Genomic DNA, 23,096 nt, shown 5'->3' on the forward strand with positions numbered 1-23,096 from the left:
ATTTCTGTACATCTTAACCAGCTACGTTTTTTACAGACATATTTAAGATTATCCTACCTTCATCTTTGTGGGTGAAACTTTTACATATACAAGCTTGTTTGTGCATATATATAAAGGACAGGAGGTCCTATATTTTCTTCAGAAGTGACAGTGCACACAGTACTGTAAAATTAAACAGGTTGTTTAAATATCCTGAAAAAGTAAATACAGAATCACGAAGGTTTGGGTTTGGGTTTGGTTGCTTTTAAAGATATGTAGTTTGGGCTACCCATAGAATTCTTTCTCCTCCTGGCTAATGAGGTGTCAACAAGGGAGTCATCTTCTGGTTGCTTCTATCTTATATAAGACAGACAAGTAAGGGAGGTGTTGGCTTAAAATAGTCTTGAAACATTATTCATTTTGTCTATTTTAACACAGGCTAGAAAAACACTAATATTCAAGCCAGCAAGAAAATCTACAAAGAATTGCCATGGTGATTTCTGATATTATGTAGAATATCTGCTTTACTCCAGTTTATGTTCAAATATATTAATGCTTTGCCTTATTATTTTTATCCAAACTTTGTGGCATCTGGCCCAAATTCATTCCCACTGCACCCAACGATTTCACTGCCAGTTACTTCAATAGAAACAATATCTAGTCTCTTCCTTGGCAAAAGAAGAGAGTAAGTAGGCTGGAGAGCAGCCTGCACATGCTGCTGGTTTGATCTGCTAAAGACACATTCTATGGGGAGGCATTTTTATTCTAAAGTGATACAGAACTGGTTACTCACATTTCACATTCATTTGTAGATATGAGCTGTCTCTCTCAACTTCTTTGTTGTTTAGTTCACAGTCTGAAATCATCGTTCTAATCCCTACTAAATCTTTAAAACCTCGGAAACTTGAAAGGTCCTAATATAGCTGAAGATTTTGAATCATGAATTCAAGTACTAATAGGATACCTGTCTTCTACCGAGGTGAAATTAGTACTGATTGCCCCTTTTTTGCAGCAATTGTCTTGAAGAAGTAGCTGCCATAGTGATATTTTCATTGGAGCGTTTAGGAGGGAGGAGTTTTTTGGTCAGCCTTGTCAGAAACAGACAAGTGCTTTGTGTCTGATGGCTCAAGCTGTACTTCAGATTAATGCAATCATTAACCCAAACATTTTTTCCTTTTAAACTGATGTTTAAAGGACCGTTCTCAACACCCTGAAGCGCTAAATAAAGGCGTAGGACTCGTAAGCATCATCTACACAACGTATTTCCCAGAGAGTTGCCTGGGAATCTCTTGCCATCTGCTGGAAACGCGCGGATGTACATCCTTAAAGGAACTGTGAGACAAGAGTGCCAGGAAACAGTGGGGAATGTTCAGAAAGCAGCACTCTGAATGCTCACAACTTTAAGTTAAAAAGACAATTCAAGAAGGAGGTAACATCAGACTCCCAGGCTACAGCAGTTGGACTACCAACATTAGATTCTTTAATAAATCACGTCTTCACTGCTACAATTAATCTGTGGCATGATTGGATGCTGAGGTTGAATGTAGAATTTCAGAACTGAAATATTTGTAAAAAAACCCCTTTTTGTCTTTCTCAGACAGATAATTTCAGATCACTGCTCTTTAGAGTAAAATATCTGATATGAAAAGATTCTAATAGTGATTTTTAAAAGAGCTAAAATTTTAGCTATCTCATTTACACTTGCAATTAAATGAAATTAAATTAAATTACCTGTAGGAGCCTGTCAGCTCGTCAAATCTAGATGTAGTAGACAGAAATATTGCAATTTTTAAGGTGAGGATGGCTTGGTAGAAGACAAAAGTGCAATGCCTGCCATCTGGAAAAATAAAAGGGAAAAAAAAAGGTCAAGAATCCACTCTAAATTTACAACTTGTTGTGTTTCAAACCAGTTACAACCTTGTCAGCTAATGCACAGAGCAAAGCCCAGGTCCTCTCCAAAAAATGCCATCTGCCCAGAAGTGGGAAGCATGTATTGAGAAATGCAACTGTTTAAACAGTCTTGTATTTTATGAAAATAAAACCCAACCCAAAACAAGACATCTAAAACAACAGCATGGATACTAAGTGAGCAACTACAAAATATCTCTGTGAGATGTAAAAATATTGTGGTTGAGATTTTTTTCATCAAGCACTGAAAATATACCTGAGCTTTTCTCCTTGGTAAAGTTGTGCTGGAAGAAAATAACAGCAATAAACCACATAAAACTTCAGATCGCAGTTCTGAAGAACCTTTTATCTCCCAACCCAACAGCTCAAGGAGCTGAATCATTTAATTGACGTGACATGGAGATCAAAGTCTACCTTGACCTGAAAGAATTATGTTTGTAGACCTATCTTACATAATGCTCTCCATTTTAAGCAGAGAAATTTGGAACATGTAAAGCTTTAAGGGCCCACTCTGAAACCAGATTGACAATTCCCACTAAAATAAAATTAGCAGTGGACACACAAATAATTCAGATTAAAGACTGATAAATGAAGCCATTTCGTGCATTTCATTGGTGTCAGAGAAAACATCTCGACTGATGGGAATAAATTTTTCAATTTTACTGCTAATTAAACTAGTGTCAATTATTATTTATTTGTATTTTGGGAGATTGTAGAAACACCAAAAGAAGCCTCAGAGCTACACTGCTGCAAACTCTCCAACACACAAACCCCAAAAGCCCCACAAAAGTGCTGAGAAAGTGCTAAATGTGCCTGAAAAAACTTGATGTAGGTGTACACATGGAACAGCAGGAGGCTAAGTATTCCATTTCAAAATACAAATCATGACCACTGAACTCCAGGTAGCCAAAAAAACCCCCAAAACAAACAACCAACCAACCAACCAAACTACCTAACAGTTGTGTCTCCTCGTTTTGGTTCATTTTTCAAACTGGTTGGGTTATGTTGCCCAATGGTGGATATAAATACATCAAGAAAAGCCCCAAAGCAATCCTTTTGCTTGGAGAGCTTATTTGCTTGGAAAAGTTTTAAAATACACAAGGAAACCAGGTGTTTGGGCAGGATGAGCAGCATTCCACTAGAGGACTCTCTGAGTTCACCATCCCAGCTTTTTCCAAGGAAAACACAGGAGATCCTGATTCAATCACAGAGGATTAAAAGTTTGAAAGCAAAATATCGAAGTATCATTAGGGAAAACCATCCAAACCCAACTTTACAAAGCAAAAGTCATTAACCATGTCACAGACTGGCTCTTGTGGAACTCTGGTTGCTCCACCACTAACATACTATTTTTCTCTCTGGTCTGGCCAGTCTGATATTATTCCCTCTTTACTATCTCAGCTGTGATTTTCCTGCTTTAGCCACTTTGAGTGGTCCCTCCCCAGGCTGGAGGCTGGATTGACACTCACGAGACATCACTGCTGGGGTTTTCTGCTGAGGTTTCCCAGGAAGCAGCTCTGGGGGAGGCAGACAGGGCCTGTCCCCTCACACCTGTCCCTTCAGAACCTGTCCTCTGTCCCCTCAGCACCTCTGCCCTCAGAACATACCCGCTGTCCCGTCAGCATTGTCTCCCCTAACTCTGTCCCCTCACAGTATCCCCTGTCCACCTGTCCCCTGTGCTCTCAGCACTGTCCACCGTCCCCTCACCTGTCCCATCTGCTCAGCACTGTCCCCTGTTCCTTCACACCAGTCCCCTCTCATATCTGTCTCCTCACACTCGTCCCTTCAGCACCTGTCCCCTGTCCCCTCCCAACAATGGGGATCGTTACATCAGTCTCCTGTCACACCTGTCCCCTATCTCCTCACACCAGTCTTCTCTCACGGCAGTCCATTCACACCTGTCCTCCCTTACACGTCCCCTGTCCCCTCACACCTGTCCTCCCTTACACGTCCCCTATCTCCTCACACCTGTCCCCTCAGCACAGTCCCCTCACACCTGTCCTCCCTTACACGTCCCCTATCTCCTCACAACTATTCCCTCAGCACGGTCCCCTCAGCACGGTCCCCTCAGCACTGTCCTCCCTTACACGTTCCCTATCCCCTCACACCTGTCCCCTCAGCACGGTCCCCTCAGCACTGTCCTCCCTTACACGTTCCCTATCCCCTCACACCTGTCCCCTCACACCTGTCGCCTCAGCACTGTCCCCTCAGCACTGTCCCCTCACACCTGCGCCCCTCCCCGCTCCCTCAGCCGCCCCTCCCCGCCGCGCCGCGCTCCCATTGGCTGCAGGTGTTCCCCGCCGCCCCCCCGCTCGCTCTGGTTGGCCGGGACGCTCCGGCTCCCCAGGTAACGGTTTCCGCGCTGCGATTGGCGGCGGGTGGGCGGGATCCGGGTGCGGATTGGCTCCCCATTGGCTGCGGCTCCCGCCCTCAGGCCGCCATGTTGCCGCGGGCGCGGGGCGCTGAGCCGGGACAGCGGCTGAGGGGCGCCAGGGGCACCTGAGGCGGGACTTGAGGGGGTACCTGAGGGACACCGCGGCTCTTCCGCCGCCTGCTGTCGCTGCTCCCCGCCAGGGCACCGCCGGCAGCGAGGCAAAGTCCGCTGCGAAACTTCCTTGCGGGACTTTGAGCAACTTGAGGCCGCGGAGGTGTAGCCGAGCACGGCGCAGAGAGCGGCCCCTGGTCGCCGCGGGGCCCCGCTCTGTGGAGTGGGGCCGCGGTCGGAGCAGGTAGGAGTCCGGACGGTCCCGGTGGGGAGGCTGGGCAGAGCCCGCTCCGTCCGGGGAAGTGCCGGCGCCACCTCGTCCCGAGTGACGGTGTCGCGTCCCGGCCGCTCCCCGCAGGCCGGGACTGAGGGGGGACCCCGGGTGAGCCGGAGGGGCCGCATGTTCCCCTGAGCCCCCCGGAAGGGTCGGGTCGAGAGTTCTGGGGTCTCCGCTGCCCGGTACTTGTGGTCCGGCTTGCCCGGACCGCGGGGTTAGAGAGGTGTCTGGATACACGCGTTCATATGTGAGGTGGTAATTTGGAATAAACAGGATGTTTGTCAGCCTCCAATCATAAAGGTATGCTAAATTGCCTCGTGGAGTTCCTCTTCTGCTTCTCTTGGGTAAATGTGTAACCGATAGTAATTGACTGTAGTGTTTTATATACATAAAAACTATTTTTAGTTACTCGATTCTTTGGGAGAAAGGAGTAAGATGCTGTGTTGATGAGTAAGTAAAAACTTCAGTGGAGTATTTTCAGCCAAGAGGGAGCTGTTGGATGATTTTTTAAGAAAACATTCTCAAATGCTTGGGATATTTCTGTAAAGCTAAATTGGACAGGGTATTTTTAACCAATCTTATTTAGTTTCTGTGCAGGTCAATGGTCTTACACATTTTCCTATTGATTTTTTGCTGTTCCATGTAAAGCTATTTGTCTTTCTAAAATTTGACACAACTCATTTGTTTAGCAGTGTGTGTATAGTCGTAAATATTCTGTTTTTTTTATTGAGGCAGCTGGATTGAGAATCATCTGGAGCAGAAACACTTTTCACATGTGCAACTCTTCACTTCAGAATCTGTTATCTGTCTTGAATCAACTTATTTCTGCATACTTCTAATTTTATTTAGCTGCTAAATACAGACCATGCCTAGCAGAATGGGCTCAAAAATTGATCTGAACAAAGACTTCATCAGAGTAAAAACACACTACAGTGGGTAAGTCAGTGTGTCCTTTCCTCTGTGTTGTGACCTGTTTATTTTTGAAGCATATTGAGCTGGAGTTTATGGTCTGACCTAGTGATAGAGTAACCAGGGCTTTGGTGGATTTGTAATTAATGTCAGATCAGGCAGGTAAACTTCTGAGCTATTAAAATACCAGTCAGACTCCTGCAGCATGCTGATCAAGAAGAGGAGTTAATTTATACTTTTCTCAAAACGGGAGAAAATGCGCGTAACTGACAACCCACAGTTACTATGGGTTGATGGATTATTGATTCCCATGGTCACAGCCAGGTCTAGATCCATCTCCTGCATCCAGATGCAGTTATTACATTTTATCCTGTCTGTAATCAAAATGTCATGGTCCTTTATGACTTCACTCAGTTGTCAGTAGAAACAGGAAGGTTTTATTGTGGCAACATGAAATCTGAATTTTCAGGTATGTTGAATCTAATTGGTTTGCCACTCTGAGGACCTTGTAAAATAATGTTGCTTTGGTTTCTCCTGTCTTCCTTCAAGGCCTGAGTTTAAGGCATTTGAGGAGTTAAATATTTGGCCCAAGTAGATCCTTAAACTCGATTGGAAGTACTTAGACTGAAGTTGTTGGCATTTAAAAAGTGACTTGAGTGATTTTTTCTGAAGTTTTACTGCTAAATAAGTAAATGTAGCTACTACTGTGATTGTTCTTACATTATGGTGTAGAAAAATGCTGTTTTGAATGTAGTTATGAAAGTCACTTCACAAATTTTATTGAAAACAAAATGCTTGCTTTTTAAACTCATCTGCTTATCAATGCCGTGTAGTTTGAGGTCCTGAGTTTAGAATTCTAGAGCAATTGAATTAATGTGGTAATGCAGTAGGAGAGCTGCCTCAGCTATTTAAGGGAAGGCGCTATAAACACCAGTAGAACTGGGTGTAAATAATTTGGGGTGCCTTGCTGGCAGGTAATGCTGATATAAAGTGAAAGGAGTGTGTCTGTGGAACTTGTCTGTGCAGAATTGGGGGAGGTGATAATAATTGTGTCAATGTTAGAAGTCAAGTAATTATTACCATGTTTTACAATAAACTACTGTAGTTTTTCCTGCAACACTACATTCAGTCTTTTGCATTAGCTGTGAAGTCTGTAGAAGTCAATTTACAAACAAGAGTTCCAAGCTCTATGAATTTTGTTTTTGTTCTGCTGATCAAATTGTGTGAGTTAAAACTGACTCTTTTTAGCGTTATAGCCTCTATAACTGATCATCTCAGTATCTCCATTGCAGTACTACGCTCAGCTTTTGAACAAGTTTGACAGACTTCAGGAAATCATTGATGCTGGGCAACTTCAGAATTTGGGACAAACCTGTTCAAGTAGCTGCTAAAATTAAAATAATAGTACAGATGCCATATTGTAATCTCAGTTAGAAATCTGAGCATGAGGAAGTTTGAAACATGTGAATGTTGAGTGTATCTCTGGAGGCCCAGTATCTCAGGTATTTCTGTTTCTGGGTGTGACGGAGTTCCTAACATAGCACAGTGGAAAGAACTGCCAGATAGATTACAAAAGAAAACTAAGTAACTGCAATAATGAAACAAGAATTACACAAGTTGCCTCTCTAGTTTATACCTGGTTACTTGAAATCACTGAAACAGAGCAGTGGTGCAGCCTGGTTTGCTGTGTGTTATCTTGGTTCTAAGTGGTGACATGTTTGATCTGTCAATGGGAATGACTTTTCTTGCTGTAGCTGCTCATACAGAACTTACTGGTCATTAGCTCTTCATATTACTCTGTAATGTCCAGTTTCAAGTATTTTTTTTTTTAAAAAAGCATGCCGTGGGATTATTTAGTGTTAAACGAGGAATGGCTTTCACTTCCCTGTGCCCTGATTGCCTGATGTGGCTGCAGAGAGGTTAAGATTAAATACAGTAAATCTCAAAGGAACGTGGGCATCATGGCTATGAAGTTCGTTAATTTACCTGTAGAATGACGTCTGTTATAATAATTTTAACAATTCAAGGTTGATTAGTAGTTTCTGGCTGTATTTGGAGTTTGTAGTGTGCATAGTTAGAATGTTGTCTTACAGTGTATTTTCAGTCCTTGAATATTATGTAGATACTTGTGAAAGTGTGATTGTCTGTGACCTCAGATCTACAGCTGCTTGATTTCATGAGTGGCTCATGGTGGCATGCATTAAATAACGAGCTGTGTTTGTTGGTGACCTTGTCTTGGGGCAAGGCATTGCACCAGCCCTCAAACATTGCTGTGAGAACTAGTTTGGTCTCTTACGTTTATAAATGCATAAAACATGACTTCTTTGACAGGGAAATGTTCTTAAACTCAACCTCACCTGGCAGCTCTCAGTGTTGTGGATGATATGGATTTACAGGTTAGCAGGTAGCATACATACTTCTTTTGCTATTGCTGTTATGAAGAATTATTAAGCTGCTGTTCTTTGAGAGCTTTACAAAGTGTAGATTAAAGATACACTTGAACAGGTAGCAGTGCTTTTAATCTGAATTTGAAACAGTGCAGTTCTTTAAGATGACTGTTTTAGAGCTTTGCTTATAGTAATTTTTCTCAGCAAAGGCAAAATGGCAATGCATTAATGCATATAATTTAAAATGTAAGTTGTAGAATTCAAGTTTCTTATTTTAGTGTAGTAGGATTCAACTGCTGGCTGAAAAACACAAGTAGGCAGAATATGTTGTATAACATTTTTTCTAAAATGACTTGCCCCACAATATGGAAATAGGAAAATTATCTCAGTCATATTGGACAACTCCTGATATGTTTGCTGGGCTAAACTAAGAGGGGAAAGAATTATACATGCCAGTAGCCATTAACTACAAAACTGCTTTCTAATTGTCCTCTGGAAGGTTTTGAAGGCAGTGAAATGACTTAAGTTCATCTCCTGTTTCTTTTTGCACTTGTTTATTAGTTGATTTCCCAGAGTCAGTTATTTGAAAAATATTTTTTAAATAGTAGAAATTCTTGTTTGTATTATCAGATTTTGTTTTGTGTAATCTTTTTTCCTTTCTTCAATATTTGACCTGCTTTGACAGGACTTGTGGACTCTCACTATATAAAAAGTTATTGTCACAAATTTCTGAGATAATGTATAGTTTACGTAGAGAGTTCAGTTTTGGGGTCATGTTCTCTAAACACTACAAAGGTAGAGTGCAAGATGCAGAATTTGAGTAAGATTTTTATCTGAATTTTCCTGTAATTACATCTTTTAAGAATTCACCCAATCAAAGCTTCATCTCTAACGATAGAGAGGATGTGAGGAAAAGCCTACAGTTTAAAAGGATTTTCCAATATTTGAGATTTTATTTATCTTCTGATGGAAGAAGTACCTGGATAAAAAACATTTAATTATTATGAAAGCTTCTGGTTTGTTTTTTAACCACGCTTCAGACACTGATAATTATAATAAGGGAGCTTGGCTCACCCAAGTAAACACGCATTAAAGATGGGTAATTAACACATTTATTTCCTCCATACTGAAGTATTTAACTTAAGCACTGTGGCATGTAATCCTGCTGGTACAGTGGGAGCATTTTCTATGAGGAGTGCTCATTCTGTATGATTCCGCAGCTTCGTGTCCATAGATGGAACCAAGTATATGCATGGAATATGCAGGTGTTTTCTGATAAAACCTGATGTTTTCATCTTCTGCAGGGACATCCTGATAACAAATTTGGATGCATCAATGAGCTATGCTGAACTTTGTGATGAAGTGCACGAGATGTGTAACTTGCAACAGGAACAGCCAATTACCCTCAAGTGGATTGATGATGAAGGTATTGGACTAAAATACTTCTTAGGATTTGTTGTTCACTGTGGTACAGAGAAGGGGCATTGAGGAACTTGTATAAACAAATGTCACACTGTGGAGTTTTTTTGTTTCTACGTACCTAGCTACAGAACTGTCATAGAGCGGGAAGCTTGGAGAAATGAGACTCAAGACATCAGGGTTGGTTGCAGTAGCACTTGAATTCACTTCTGTAGAAATGAGGCTTTGTACAACCCCTCTGCAGCATGTCAAAGCCATGGCTGCAGAACTAGAACTGAGTGCAGAAAGGTGGGCAAATACTAAGCTGGTTTGGCCAATATTTGTAATGGTGTGTTTTGGTTTTTCTAATAGCTCTCTTAGCTGATAGTGTTGTTTGAGTGAATGGAATTTCAAAGTAATGACCTTGGAAGGAGGTAGCTGGTAGTCAAAGAAGACTCAGCCCTTTTTAAGACACCAAGGAGTAGTATTAAGATTTTTAAATTTTACTCTTTATCTTTTGAATACCAAGAAGGACAGAGGCAACTGTACCAACCTCAGTTTAATGGTGGTGTAATAAAAAGTAACCTGATCAGAAGGACATGGAAGATAATTACATTGCTGGTGCTTAGCAGGTTGAACTGCATGCCTGCTAATAAAGGAAGATTATTGCAGGGAAGAAGAAAACCCCATGAGTTTCGAGTTGGAGGATTCTAAGACATGAGTCCTGTTAAGTGTTTCTTGGTTGGGCTCTCTTTTGCATTGGCTTTTTGAAGCTTACTTAAACTAAAACAACAAATTTATTTATTCTCCATTCTACTAACTGTTTTCCTCTTGGAAATGCATTGGTTAAATGCATACCTGTACAACCTTTTTCTGATTCCTGGGTCTGAGCTGTTAAGTTTCAGCCAATCTGCTGTGTTGGCTGTCCTCAATCCTCCCGGGTTTTGTGAGTTATCCTATTTCTGCATTTGAGTGTTTCCACTTACTGCCACATGGAATTTAAGTTCATTGGACTGATTGCACAAACAGATGTTCTCTTTGAACTAACTAAAAGCAAACAATTGCTGATGGCTTAATGAATAAACAAAATGTACCAACAGATGAAGAAAATAGATTTTCTGTTGGGCTTTTATAGTGTATCTTTGTTTTTGACAAGATCCAAAAGGTTTGAACTATGAATAGCTCACTCATGATAAAATCCCATAAACTTATTAGGAATATGGATTGTTGATTTGCAGCACAAATAATTATTTTGTCTTTCATGTTGTATTATTGCTGCATTTATAAGTCATCAACAGCAGTGGCCTTCAAAGAGGGATAGCTGGGCCCTGGATTCATCTTTTTACAAAAGGAGAACGTTTTTTGAAAATAAGAAATTAAAGTTTAATATGTGGCTTGACACTGGTGTCCTCACTTGGCCTGGATATCATAAGGTCACGTGTCACCCAAGGTGTGCTGCAGGAAGGTGGCTGTTCCACAAGGGGACAGGGGTTCAGAGTGACACCCTTGCTTCTTTGCGTGCTCTCAGTGCATGGTGACGTACTGTACTTTACGTGTGTCTGGTTAAGTGGATTTATGGATTAATTATCCAGTTTTAACAAAAATAACCCTTCCAAGGTAATGCTGATAATGTGACTGCAAGCAGACAACAAGAAAATGGGGGGGATCTTTAAGCATATCTATTCACTTATTTTTTTGTTATCCTATGAGATAGTTCTGTCTACTCAATTTTGGTAAAAGTGGAAGGAATAATTGTGTTGCTCCATTTTGGCTTTGATCAAAATGCCCACTTAATATCAAGTGGTTGAAAGAAAGGCAATACTTGAAGCTGGTACATTTTTTACTGGTTGAAATTCTCCACTGAATTCTTCAGTGGTAAATTTGCCTGTGTGTTGCTTTTTTTTGTTAGGTGACCCCTGTACCATCTCATCTCAGATGGAGCTGGAGGAAGCCTTCCGTTTGTATTGTCAGAACAGAGGTGAAGGGCTGATTATTCATGGCAAGTATTGCACAGTTCAGGAACCCCTGTGTGTCTGATAATCCCAACAGCTGCTTAAGTGTGAGGTTGGAGTGACTCCCTTGCCTGTCAAGTATCCTTCTTTGTGTAGCTGCTGCCCTGTAGTTTGATGCTGAAGAAGGAACTGGAGCCCAGAGCTGAAACTGTGCAGGAGGCTTTGAGTTCTGCACTGCACAGATTTGTTAATGCTTTGCTCCAGTATAAGCTCCTGCCAGTCTGGAACCAAATTTTGATTGCATCATTTCTCATGTAGAATTATTTAAAGGCTTCCAAAAACTGTCTGTGTGTAAATATATTCAAGAATTAAGGAAAAAGTACTACTGAGAATCTTTTATCTTAAAAATCTAATGTTTTTGTTTTAGTTTTCCCAAGTACTCCAGAGAAACCCGGCATGCCTTGTCCAGGAGAAGATCGTGAGTACTAAAATGTTACCAAATTCTAGCTAAATTTCTTTTTGGTTACATGGAAAAGAAATAAATTAAAAGGTTTTCATAATCTGGTGCTACATGCGTGTATATCTGGGTTTTTTTCTTAAAAGAATGCAAAATATTTTACATTTTGTCAACAGAGACATTGCATAAATCAATGTTGGAGCAGTGTTTTAATGTTTCTGAGGATTAATGCTGGTTTTTGTAGTTGATATATTGGGAGGAAGAGACAACAGGATTTTAGATGCATATAATGTAGGCCTTTGCTTTTTTTGTGGTTCTTTTGGCTTTGTAACTTTGAGGGAAAAGAAATGATGTACTGAAGAGGGAGATACAGCCATTTTAATAAAAAGGTTATTAATCTCTATAAAATTAATCCTGTGAGAGGTAGATAAACCCCCAGAGGAAGGACACATAATTGATATGGTTTACGTGTATTTCAATGGCCTGAACTGCACAGGGATAAAAGGATTAAATAGCTGTATAGTCAGTTTTCATTACAGAGGGATGGCATCAGGACATTAGTTCATAACTTGGTAAATGTTAAGGAAAAGAATGGGAATAATTGGGTGCCAAAGGTACCAGATGATGCTTGGCTGCTCACAGGAGTATAAAGAAAACCTGACTGAAGAATTTCAAGGACCTTTGCTCTTCTCTTTGAGAAATATAAGAGGAGATAAAATTAATTGCTGATAAAAGCAAGTAATGAATACTAGGAGAAAAGTTGATCAGGATTTACACTGACACAGACTGGCTAAAGATGAGTAGTGCAGTGATAATAGTTGTGAATAATATTTTTAATCAGAGAAATAATACTAATATGCTGGTAATTGCTCTATTGAGAACTGCTATGAAGATGGAGAGAGGTGAAACAAATACCAAAAAGTTAAAGTTGAAATATGATTTTCTACATTTAAACTACAGTCGATGAAAGGTTAAATGTGAAACCCAGGTAAGCTGTTGTGTTGACTAGGTTATTAAAATTGTCTTTTAGAAAGGGAAAAAAAAAGTAAATGTGCAACATTATTTTCTGTAATTTGCTGAACAAGGACAACAGATAAAAACTGTCTTCTACTCTGATTAGAAGAGTTAAAAAAATTATCCCTGAGACATTTAATTTAATGAACTCATTAAAAGGGTAGATATTCTAGTAGGAAAGTTTTTTGTGTTAATTTGTTAGAAGTTTTAGTTCTCTCAAGCCACGAGACGAACTACAGAAAGCACAGCTGAGTGTGGCTCAGATGACCTGGTTATTGTGTCTGTAGGGTATTTCTCCCTATATGGTTTTACAGGTCACGTTGAATCACACTCAGATTGTTTAAAAAGCCTGTTTAGTTGGGTGTGCTTGATAAGGGATCTCTGGTCAGGTTTCTCATGGGTTCATGAATTAATTTGATGCACGTTACCTCTCTGCATCTGTGAGGTCTGCATGGAAATTGGGTCTTGTGGCCTAGGTATAACTTTTTTTTGCAGTAGAGCTGTTAAATTGTATTTAAATGGTAACTTAGCATAGACTAATACATTCAGTACTGTTGCTTGTTAGCCAAAGGCCCACGACAAACATCTGCACTGCACTTGGACTGTATGGAAGTGTTACTGGTATTGGTGAGACAGTTGATTTAAGGGACTTGTTTATTTTGTCAGGATTGAAATATTGTCCTTGCTTCAGAATTTATTAATCATATTTCAAATTCTTATTTTGTGTCTTTACGCTGTAGTTATGTTCATAGAAAATCCTTTTAAAAGTGAGAATGTTATGTAATTTATGTATATGTTTTCTGGAGCATCATGTTTGCACTATAAAGGAGCTTATGAGTTTGCCTCAGGTTTTTTCCAGAGACAAATAAACAGTGAACTAGTTGGTCTATCCAAAATGAGCTTCTACTTAAATTAGCAGTTCTAAGTGTGGATTGCTGGTTTGTTGCAGAACTACAGACAGTTTGAAATGGAGCTTTTAAATAAAACTATTCAATTGTGAAATAATTGCATTTCCAATCTATTGCTCAGATGTGTCCATGTTAGGTCATGGAGTGGCTCTTTCCAATAGTTTGTGATCTTCTGAAGTGCAAATCTGTATTTCTGTAGGATTGTAGGGTTTTTCTTTCCAGCTCCTTCAGAACAATAATACATTGGAAGAAGAGTGGAGGAATACAGACTGAAGGGTTTGCATTTATATTGAAATTTAATGGTAGAGTTGCTATCTATCCTCACCTTTGTTAAATTGATATGGTCTTGAGATTGTACCAGCCAGCAAAGCTTGAAATAAGAGCCTGTAATCCAGTAATGAAATAAACCACATAACTAATATTTCAATTCTTTTTGCATGACTTAAGGAAAGTTATTTCTGTGCTTGAAGAACCTTTGTTCTTATATTGATGTGGTGCTGTCTGAGACAAAATATGCAGTCTCCAGCATCTGCACTTGTATTGTCTCTGTATTCCTTTGCTCCTGAATTTCTGTGCTTTTTGTTGGAGCCAGCCCCAGCTCCCAGCGTAGGTGCACAGCTGTGGTGTACAAACAGCCCCTTTTCCCTGAGCTAACCTGTGCTGGCAGTGCTGCTGTATGGCTGAGCTGACAGCATGGCTGAAACATCTCCCATCCCTTCCCAGACACTGAATGTGACCTCTCGGAGGCGTTCCCAGCATCTGCTGGACTGGAGCCTTGGGTGCTTGATCGGTGTTTCCTGATAAAGATGGCAGACTTCTAGACCAGTCTTGCATTTAACTTTTATTTTTTCAGTAGATGAGCTGTCCTTTCAGAATTGAATGAAACAAGGTTGTTTCAGAGGTGTTTGGTGTGTTCTCTCCTGTGCCCCGAAGTGCCAGCGCTCCTGATAGTGTGTGTGGATCCCAGCAGCTGATTGGCAGTTTTATAACTTAGTTATTGAAGTCTCAGCTTATTTATGCTGACAGATCTTGATCTGATTTATCACTCTTGGTGCTGCAGTGCATTGTGTAACACAGCACGTCCAGCTGAACAATTTCCATCGATTTGCAGGACTTCCCTGACGGAATTGCCGGGTTTATCAGAGAAATACTTGTTTTGGTGACATCAGCTCCTTGACATCCATGCCATGTTTTAGTTGTGCCTCAGCTGCTAGCTACAGCCTCTCAAGGGAGCCAGTACCACCCGTGCCTGGATACATGAGGCAGAGATGTGAAAGGGAGAGACGGGAGTAACCAGTCTTCCATTAAATATTTGCTCTTAATGTTCGAGCTGATCCTGCCTATTGTCCTTAGTGTCTAATGGTATTCACACAGCGGCATCTGTGGAATAAAGAGAAAATGTTTCATTTCATACCTACTACATTGTAAAGATTACATGCTGAAGAGGCTAAAGAATAAAACCCAGTGAGTAATGCATGCTTTTTCTGTAGATTTTGTGTCATCATTGTGGTTGCTGTTGTGAGCGGCGGGCACTGACGCGGGCTGTGTGTACGTGTGCTGCAGGAGAGAAGAGAACTCAGCATTTTGGTTATGGTACAGTCGCTGTGCCTGCCACCCTCCTTTGCAGCCATGGATTGTTACAAATGCAGAGATTGCCGCTGCCTCTGTGCGTAGGGATGTGGCTGAGAGACCTCCTGGAAATGCTGATAAAATTGCATTGAAAGGACTCCTGGGGAATGTATTTTAGGAGGAAAGGAATGGAAGAGTGAGTGATGCTGCTGCCGCTAATATTGGAGATTAATGAAAGAAATGTATCCCAAAAACCCTGACGGTATGTGCTCAGGGCCTGTTTATTGTAGGATTGCTGATCTAAAGACTAACCATTTAGGAGCATCCTTTTCTGAGGCCTATTTGTTGAATTCTGCTTAGTGGATTGTTATAGATGGCTGTTTTTAAATTGTGAAATACTTGTTTTGAATTAAGGGGTACTTAGTTTCTAGTACTGTCAGAACAAACTGTGCTAGTTCACTTCTGCTTAACAAATAGATCTGTGTATTTAATATAAAAATTCATGTTGGATTTGGGTAGCTAGTGCCAGCAAATTTTTGGGTTGTTTTGCTGTTGGCTTCATTAAATAGAAGAATGCAGACTAGGAAACCTTTAAATTAATTAACAAAAAGGAATTAATATGTTTTTAATGTTTTAGTAATTATGACATTAGTGTGATAGTTTTCATTCTCTAATATTTTTGGCTGATTTTGCTGCCTTGTTTTTTGGTAATGATTACACTGTGTTGTGCATGTCTCCTATGCTCTTTGTTTATCTGCTCAGTATTTTAGCATTAGGTGTTTGGGCTTCATTTTCCCCCCAAGCCATCTTTCTTGAAAATTTCATCATAGGCTCGAGTAAAGGTATCTTAGTAACCTAATTGTTGTCGTGAGCTTTTTATTTTAGGTATAGATATTTGATTTTGCTTTGTGTTCTGCCTGATACTATGAAATAGCTCTAAAAGGCTTCTTGCTGGAGTAGTGTGGCCTGTAAATATTTTTCTAGCTCATAAGGCAGGTTTTTCCCTTCATTTGTTACTGTATTGGCAGCAGTGATTAGGTTATTCAGAGCACGTGAACCAATTTAATCCCCCAATGAAGAAAGGAACTATTGCCACCACAGAGACTGTTCTGAAGACGTAGATTGGATTGCACTGGATAATTAGGCAATTTTGAAACTGCTAGTAACCCTCTCCTGGTTTTTAGTAATTGAACTGAGGGGGAGGGGGGGACTGTACTATTTTAATGTAAGATATTCTTGTTTAGGATTTGAAAATAGCTGTGTCATAGTTTCTCAAGAATACCTGAAATCTCTTCCTCTGTCTTAACTGCACCACATTTGTGTCATACGTGACATATTTGAAAAAGAGACAGATTGTGAGGCAGCATAAGTTACTGAGAACAGAATTGTTGTTAAAGGTCTGGTTTGCTTATAATCATTTCATGATTTTTAATTCTAAAATAATTTCAACAGTTTTCTTAGCTATGTAATATCCAGTGAAGAATAAAGGGCTGGACCTCCCTTTTTATAATTGAGGCGTAAAATTATAAAGCACAAGTCTGATTGTGGGATTTGAAATCTGCCCTTATTTAAAGGTACTGGGTGTCTTAGCAGATGTTTGTATTCCAATTTATAAACTATAGCCTAAGAATACAATGGACTAAGGAATGCTTGAGCTTGTTTTTAAGGTGTCATAGCAAATAATCTGTGTTCCTTTTTTATTTATTCCGCTTCCCCGTTCTCCTAACTGTTACTCAGAATGTAGTATATTAAATGCAGAAAGGATGTCAGCTAGTTTCAGAAAGCTTCTCTTTGATGTAATGTCTAGTTCCTCTCCCTGTGTTATGTCTCGTATCTTCTTATAAGGTGGTAAATCCACTCTTGATATTCCGGCACTTGGGTAACCAAATGGGCAACGAGGTGATGAAGCTTTTTGGTTTTGCTGGAATTAGTGAACACCTGTGGGCCTGTTAAACCTCAGTTAGGCCTGTGTGTTTCAGTAGCTTGGAAGAGCTGTTTAATACGTAACCTCCTCATTTATATGGTCATAGTTAATTATATATTATTATACTTGGGTTCTGTGTAATACTTTTGGAAATTAGTTGCTCTGTGCAAGTTACGGTTTTTTATGTTGAACTGAGCCACAGAATTAAAAGCAGAGGCCTGCAGGGCAGGTAAATGGGTTCTTCAACATTCATCTCCTGGATTTTGGAGTTGCTCTGTGAGAAACCAGAGCATGTGTGAGATTCCAGGAGCTGCTCATTTGGAATGGAGAGCACCAGGAGCAAACCTTGGGAGACTGTGATAGCAGTTGTTGTAGCCACTGAGGGCTTGCAGTAGTACAAATCTGGGTGGTAAATAAAGCAAAAAGCAGCTGACTTGAGGCTTGCTGACAGGGTGGCTCCCAGGAGAGGCACAGGAGAGCCCTGATAAGTCAGGGAGAGAAGGGGTGAGCAGACTGTGCAGTTCATCCTGAAACCACATGGGGAAGGTGCTGCCTTGGGGAGTGGAAAAAGGACAAACTGATCATCTCAATATTGACCAGAAAGTGCCTCATTTGTAACTCGAGTTCCATTGCTATTTCTTCTGCATCTGTTAGGGCTTGTCCTTGAATTGCCAGCTGGGGACATGTTTAAAAGGAAACCAGAAACTATTTGAAGGCAATACTGTAGGATTTTAGTATGGCCTTTACTTTTACAATAAGTTACTACTGCTAATAATGCTGTTCTATGCTTCTTCCAATAATTTAGGTTCTCATCTAGGGCTCTTCAGCAAAGCAGTACAGAAGCCCTGTGACTGGCACAAGACTCCCTGTTCTTTACTTTGTCAACTCTGATAAAAAGTTACCAAACCTTCATTTCAGTTTCATTCCAAGCACATGTTCTGGAAACTTTTAGTAGTTCTGTGATGATCAGCTTCATGTGCAATAGCACTTTGCAATACAAGTAGAATTGCCCAGGTAACTGTGAAATGAGGGAGAAATTGGGTGTACGGGACAGGCCACAGCCAGTGGAATGTTTCAATGCAAGGAGAGAAGACTAGGACTTCAACTTAGACAAAGACATTGATGCAATATGCTAAAATTAATTTAAAAATCATGTTTGGCATAGGATAAGAGAAATTAGTTTACCATTTTCTAAAGGACAAGAAGCCCTGGGAAAATGGGACTCTTACAACAAAGTCTTCTAAAATGTTTTCTCAGTGATTTGTCAGTAGTTAGCTTTTTGTTTTTCCTTTGACCTTTTCAATAGACATTTCATAATTTGCTTTATAAGATAAAAAAATAGGACTAGGTGAAAACTAGATCTGACCAAGTTTTAACTGATGATACTTGAACAATCTGGATTTGGTTCCTTCTGATTGCTCTCAGTCACGAGAACTGGACTTCTCCCCGCTTTCAATTATATGAATTACATGTTATCAAAGGATGAACATTTTCTAGAAAATGTGTGCTGTCAGGTCCCAGCAAGTCTTAAATCATGCAGGCTGCTGATGAGGTACAGCAGAACCAAATTCCTGCAGCAAATGTCATTGGGTTGATCCTGACTTTTTTGGTAGCTTTCTTCAGTGACTCCAGGGTGTATACAAGACAGAGACTTTCTGTTATCAGGCTTTTATTTATAATAGAAAGTATTGTTCCATGCATGTACTAAGAGTAGAGGTTTGTTTAAGAACAAAACAGTGGTCTGAAAGTGGATGCAGATGCTACAGATTGCATATTATGTTCAGAACTTCATTTTGGTCTACTTCAGTCCTAAGTTAGCTAAATTAAAGAATTAAATCATTTAAATAAGTACTGGCTCAGTACTCTTTCAGCTTGATCAAACATTTTAATGCAGCTTTTAAATGATGCTAATAGAACATTAAATTCACTTTTCATTGTAGTAAATATTTTAATGGAAGTGATTTTTATTTTGGGAGAGTAAATGATGCAATCATCAAAAGAAGCCTTTGGACTTACTATTAACCATGGAATGCAAGTTTGGTTTTGGGGTTCATGTGACCACTGTCTTTGTAACTAGAGGAGCCAACTGCACATCAGGAAAGGGTGTGTGTGAATTGAAAATTGCTTAGAGGGCCCAGTTAGAAAAGGGAAAATATGAACCTTTTTTCTTTCCTAAACAAAAATGTTAATCACCTTCAGAAGCAAGGATCCACCACCAGCTCTCTTGTGGCCCTTTCATAACATTCTTTCAAATTAGAGCAGCATTTTATCCTGTGTCTGGGACAGCCTTGCAAACAGCAGATGTGTCAGCACAAGAGTCTGAGGAGGGAAGGACATCAGCAAGTTGTGGTCACTGATGTGCCCAGAAATGCTCAGAACCAGGATATGGTCGCTGCAGCCACTGACTGGACTTAGCGATGATTTCTTGAGTAACACTTGGTATACTTTGTTGTTTTCAAGTACATCTCATAAATTGCACATTAAATCACAGACTTACGAATCAGAGACTCGCTCTAAATGAGCTGTTAGTGCTGTTTTATTTGTGGCATTGTCTTTGGAGATGTGACTTTGTCACCTTGCAGTGCCACGGAGCCATTTTGGCAGCAGGATTTGAAGGTGAGCATCCAAGAGCTCAGGCATGAGGGAGCACTGGGTGTGTGTGTGTGCAGTGCAGGTGTGGGACTCAGCTGCCCCTTCTAAGGCAGTGGGGAGGGATATTCACCCAGCTGTGCTGCAATAAATGCTGGGTAGATAGTGCTGGTCTGTGGGACATTTGTTTCCTTGTTGGTTCTCCACTGATCCTACATTTCCTCGGTCATTGTTGCTGTCTTAACTGTGCCTTTTCTTCACAGAGGTTGCTCTGACTTTGTAGTTAATTTTAGTGTCTGTTGGAAAAGAAAAGGATGGGTAGATGGTTTCCCAAGTGCTAATCAGCCTTAAATTAAATTTTAAAAAGCTATCTTCTGGCCATTTAATATTTTGCAATAACTGCAAGAGGTCAAAGCACTTAATACCTCCATCTTGTTAAGGATACTCTTTTCATTTTCCAACTTCAATTGTACATAGCAGCTTATTCATAATAAAAAGAAGGGCCAGATAGCATCCAATGTATGTCTTAAAATTGCTTTCTGAAGCATGTAAATTGTTTCAATGTAACTATTTGTAGGAAATTAAATAACAGATGTCAGGCAATGTACTACCAAAGCGTACTTCGGAATTTAGTGTCCTCAAAAATGTGTTCTACCTTGATACGCAATTTCTTGATCAAGTCCAGTCTATCTGAAATGCCAGTATCAATTTCCCCCTTGTAATTCATGAGTTGGTTTTGAAAGAATGCTCACTTGTGTGCTCAGCACAACATTAAAAGAACAAAACAAAAACTGGGCATTCTGGTAGTGTCCAGCTGGCAGGCCGGGTAATTGGCCTGTAAACAAGTTGTATTAATCTCTGAGAAGTGATTTGCAGCAATAGCAAATTACCTCTGTGCTCAGGATAGGAACAGATTTCATTAGAATTGGATCGCATAAAAGCCGACTTTGGAATTGCATTTGGAAATCCAGATGAAGAGGGAATAATTTTTGTGGCCATCTTACTGCCACTCGTTGGTGTAAACCAACTGTGTTGTCATTTGGAAAATAATTGTGCTTCTTCTATCTGTCCCTGCTTTTCCAAGTTGCATTTTTTGAGGCAAGGTTCCCATCCTTTCTGTGAAGTTCTGCAGACGTCATTATGGAATTGGGGAGTATCTTCTGTAGATAAGTTTATTTGGAATTAACACTGAACAGTGGACGTTGCTTATCCATTTATATCCACAGTTAAATTTTATTTGTGTGTTCATGTTGTTCCTTAGAACCTTTTTCTTCAATATTTTTTAAAAGATGAGGAAAATAACCCCAACCCAGCCCTAGAAAATGTCATTGGAAAGGCAATATTAAATCTATTTCCAGGGTTTCCTGTTCACCACTGTTAGTGATGTAGTTGCACAGTTTGACAACAGAGGGAAGAATTGCACAGCAGCAACAGCCAGTTGTTCCCCACTGCTTTTTAGGTAGAGGCAGCTGGTTAATTTTATTTTGATTTGAGTATTTTTATTTCCCTTGAACTCTTAGTCTGAAAAAGCCTGTGGTGTTTTGGTTTTTTTTTTTTTTTCAGTTTTCCAATCTTGGAAGTGGATAAAGTTCTGTACCTTCATTGTATTTAAAATATGTATTTGTGTTCCCCAATTAAAAATTGTTATCCCTGCTAAGAGCTTAAAATATATTTTGATTTTTTTTCTCTAAACCTGTTCAGATACAAAATGAGGGTTCAAAAGATTTTTTTTTCATTAGGCAATGTCTTGTGCTAAATATTAATCATCAAGAAAAGATTACTTTGTTTAATTGGGGATAGATCATCTCCTTCAGCCTAAAGCAGCCAACTCAAACTCCTTAATGAGTTAACTGATGTGTACTGTGAAATAAATGAAAAAGTAGCCCTTTTAATTAAGCTCAGTAATTAAGTAGTCAGACTTTTGTGGTGGCATTCCTCTTTCTAGGTAGCTGGTATCAATCCTGTAAAAATTTGTTTTAGTTCTTGGTTATGAGGAATCATGGAATCCATTCCTTGTTTTATTCTGAAGTGCTCTAGAAACATGTACCTGAAAATTTTGTTTGGGTTCATTTTGCCGTGTGAAGTGTAGGGATGAGATGCAAAGTCAGATTAGAGCTTTGTTCACACAACACTGACAATAAATTGTTTCTTAATTCAAGGTATGCACTTACTGCCATTTTATGAATCTGATTATTGTTCAAGGTGGTTTCTTTGATCTAGTTGAGCTCTAGTTAGGACTTGTAGCTGATAATGCTTCAAAATAACAATGATCTTGAAAACACAAACTGCTTTTTACAGCCTGTCATTTTCCTTGGGAGAGTTTCTGGGTAGGATGTCCCCTTCCATAACGTTCCTGCCTGCTCAGTTTTCCAGGGGTTGAGGTCTCTGGCAGCCCAACCGTGTGGTGCATCAGCCACTTGTCCCAGTTTTGGATCCTCAGTGAACAAGAGTGTTTTATTCTGTCATAGCAATTTAATCTTAATGTGTAATAATAATAGAACGTGTGCTATAAAGGTGTGTCTTGCAGGGATCGGTGTTTTCTCATTTTTTACCTTGGCCCCTTTTGGAGCCAGGGAATTGATTTGCCTCAGCCCCTGTGCTGAGCCACTGGCAGTCCCAGGGGTAAATTGTAGGGGTTCCTACTTTTTAAAGTTAGTCTATATTAAGCTCAGTTTTTGTTAGACTGTTGCTTCACAAGTACGTGATATAAAATCCTGCCTTTGATTTAATATTTATCATTAATTAGGGAGGTGACTTGCTCTTCTATTTACAGACTTCATCAGTGCAAGCTGCTCGTTAACTTATCATTCACTTAATATTCCTCATGTCAGTGATAAGCTAATGTTCAGATCACAGATGTATTACGTTGTCTCCATATGGTGCTTTGTCTCATGAATTAATTAACTATTTTGGAAAAAAAAATCCTTGTGGAGATTTTTTCCTCTTGGTGAAAAGTCACCCTAGAAATGGTGGAAGGGTTCTTCATTGGTGTTTGTGTTTGAGCATATTTTAGTTAAAAACTTTGCAGTCATTTTGCCAGGTTCTCATTTCAATTTTCTTTGCAAGAAAAGTTTGCTTTAAAGTTGATATTTGTCAGATTTTGAATTGGTGTTTGAGTCAAATGACCATATCCAGTCTACACCTCTGTTCTAGAAACTGTATCTTTGCCACTTTTGGTGTGCAGTCTTTTAGCTGCTTTGAGAAGCTGGTGGGTTTTCTTTTTCCAAATTGTTAACAATTAGTGTAATAGTGCGGTATCTGTTTCAAATGCTTGCACAGTAAACATTTGCACATGCAAATAGAGTAGGTATGAATGTTTGGGGATTTGGCACTGTAGATA

General features: G+C 39.8%; 1 protein-coding gene across 3 annotated transcripts in view; it reads left to right on the forward strand.

Moving 5' to 3' along the window:
• The first annotated feature begins 4,527 nt into the window (after positions 1-4,527).
• Positions 4,528-23,096, forward strand: part of PRKCZ (protein kinase C zeta) — a 40,889-nt gene continuing 22,320 nt past the window's right edge. The window contains exons 1-5 of one of the 3 annotated variants that reach the window (XM_048326200.1): positions 4,528-4,616; positions 5,385-5,585; positions 9,250-9,371; positions 11,253-11,342; positions 11,723-11,773. In XM_048326200.1, coding sequence (XP_048182157.1) covers positions 5,515-5,585; positions 9,250-9,371; positions 11,253-11,342; positions 11,723-11,773 — 334 coding nt within the window. In that variant the 5' untranslated portion in view covers positions 4,528-4,616; positions 5,385-5,514. Of the gene's footprint in view, positions 4,617-5,380; positions 5,586-9,249; positions 9,372-11,252; positions 11,343-11,722; positions 11,774-15,256; positions 15,506-23,096 lie in introns of those variants that run through there. The other 2 variants (XM_048326199.1, XM_048326201.1) reach the window with 2 other exon arrangements.

The sequence above is a fragment of the Corvus hawaiiensis genome, chromosome 22 (assembly GCF_020740725.1).
Source record: "Corvus hawaiiensis isolate bCorHaw1 chromosome 22, bCorHaw1.pri.cur, whole genome shotgun sequence".
NCBI lineage: Eukaryota > Metazoa > Chordata > Aves > Passeriformes > Corvidae > Corvus > Corvus hawaiiensis.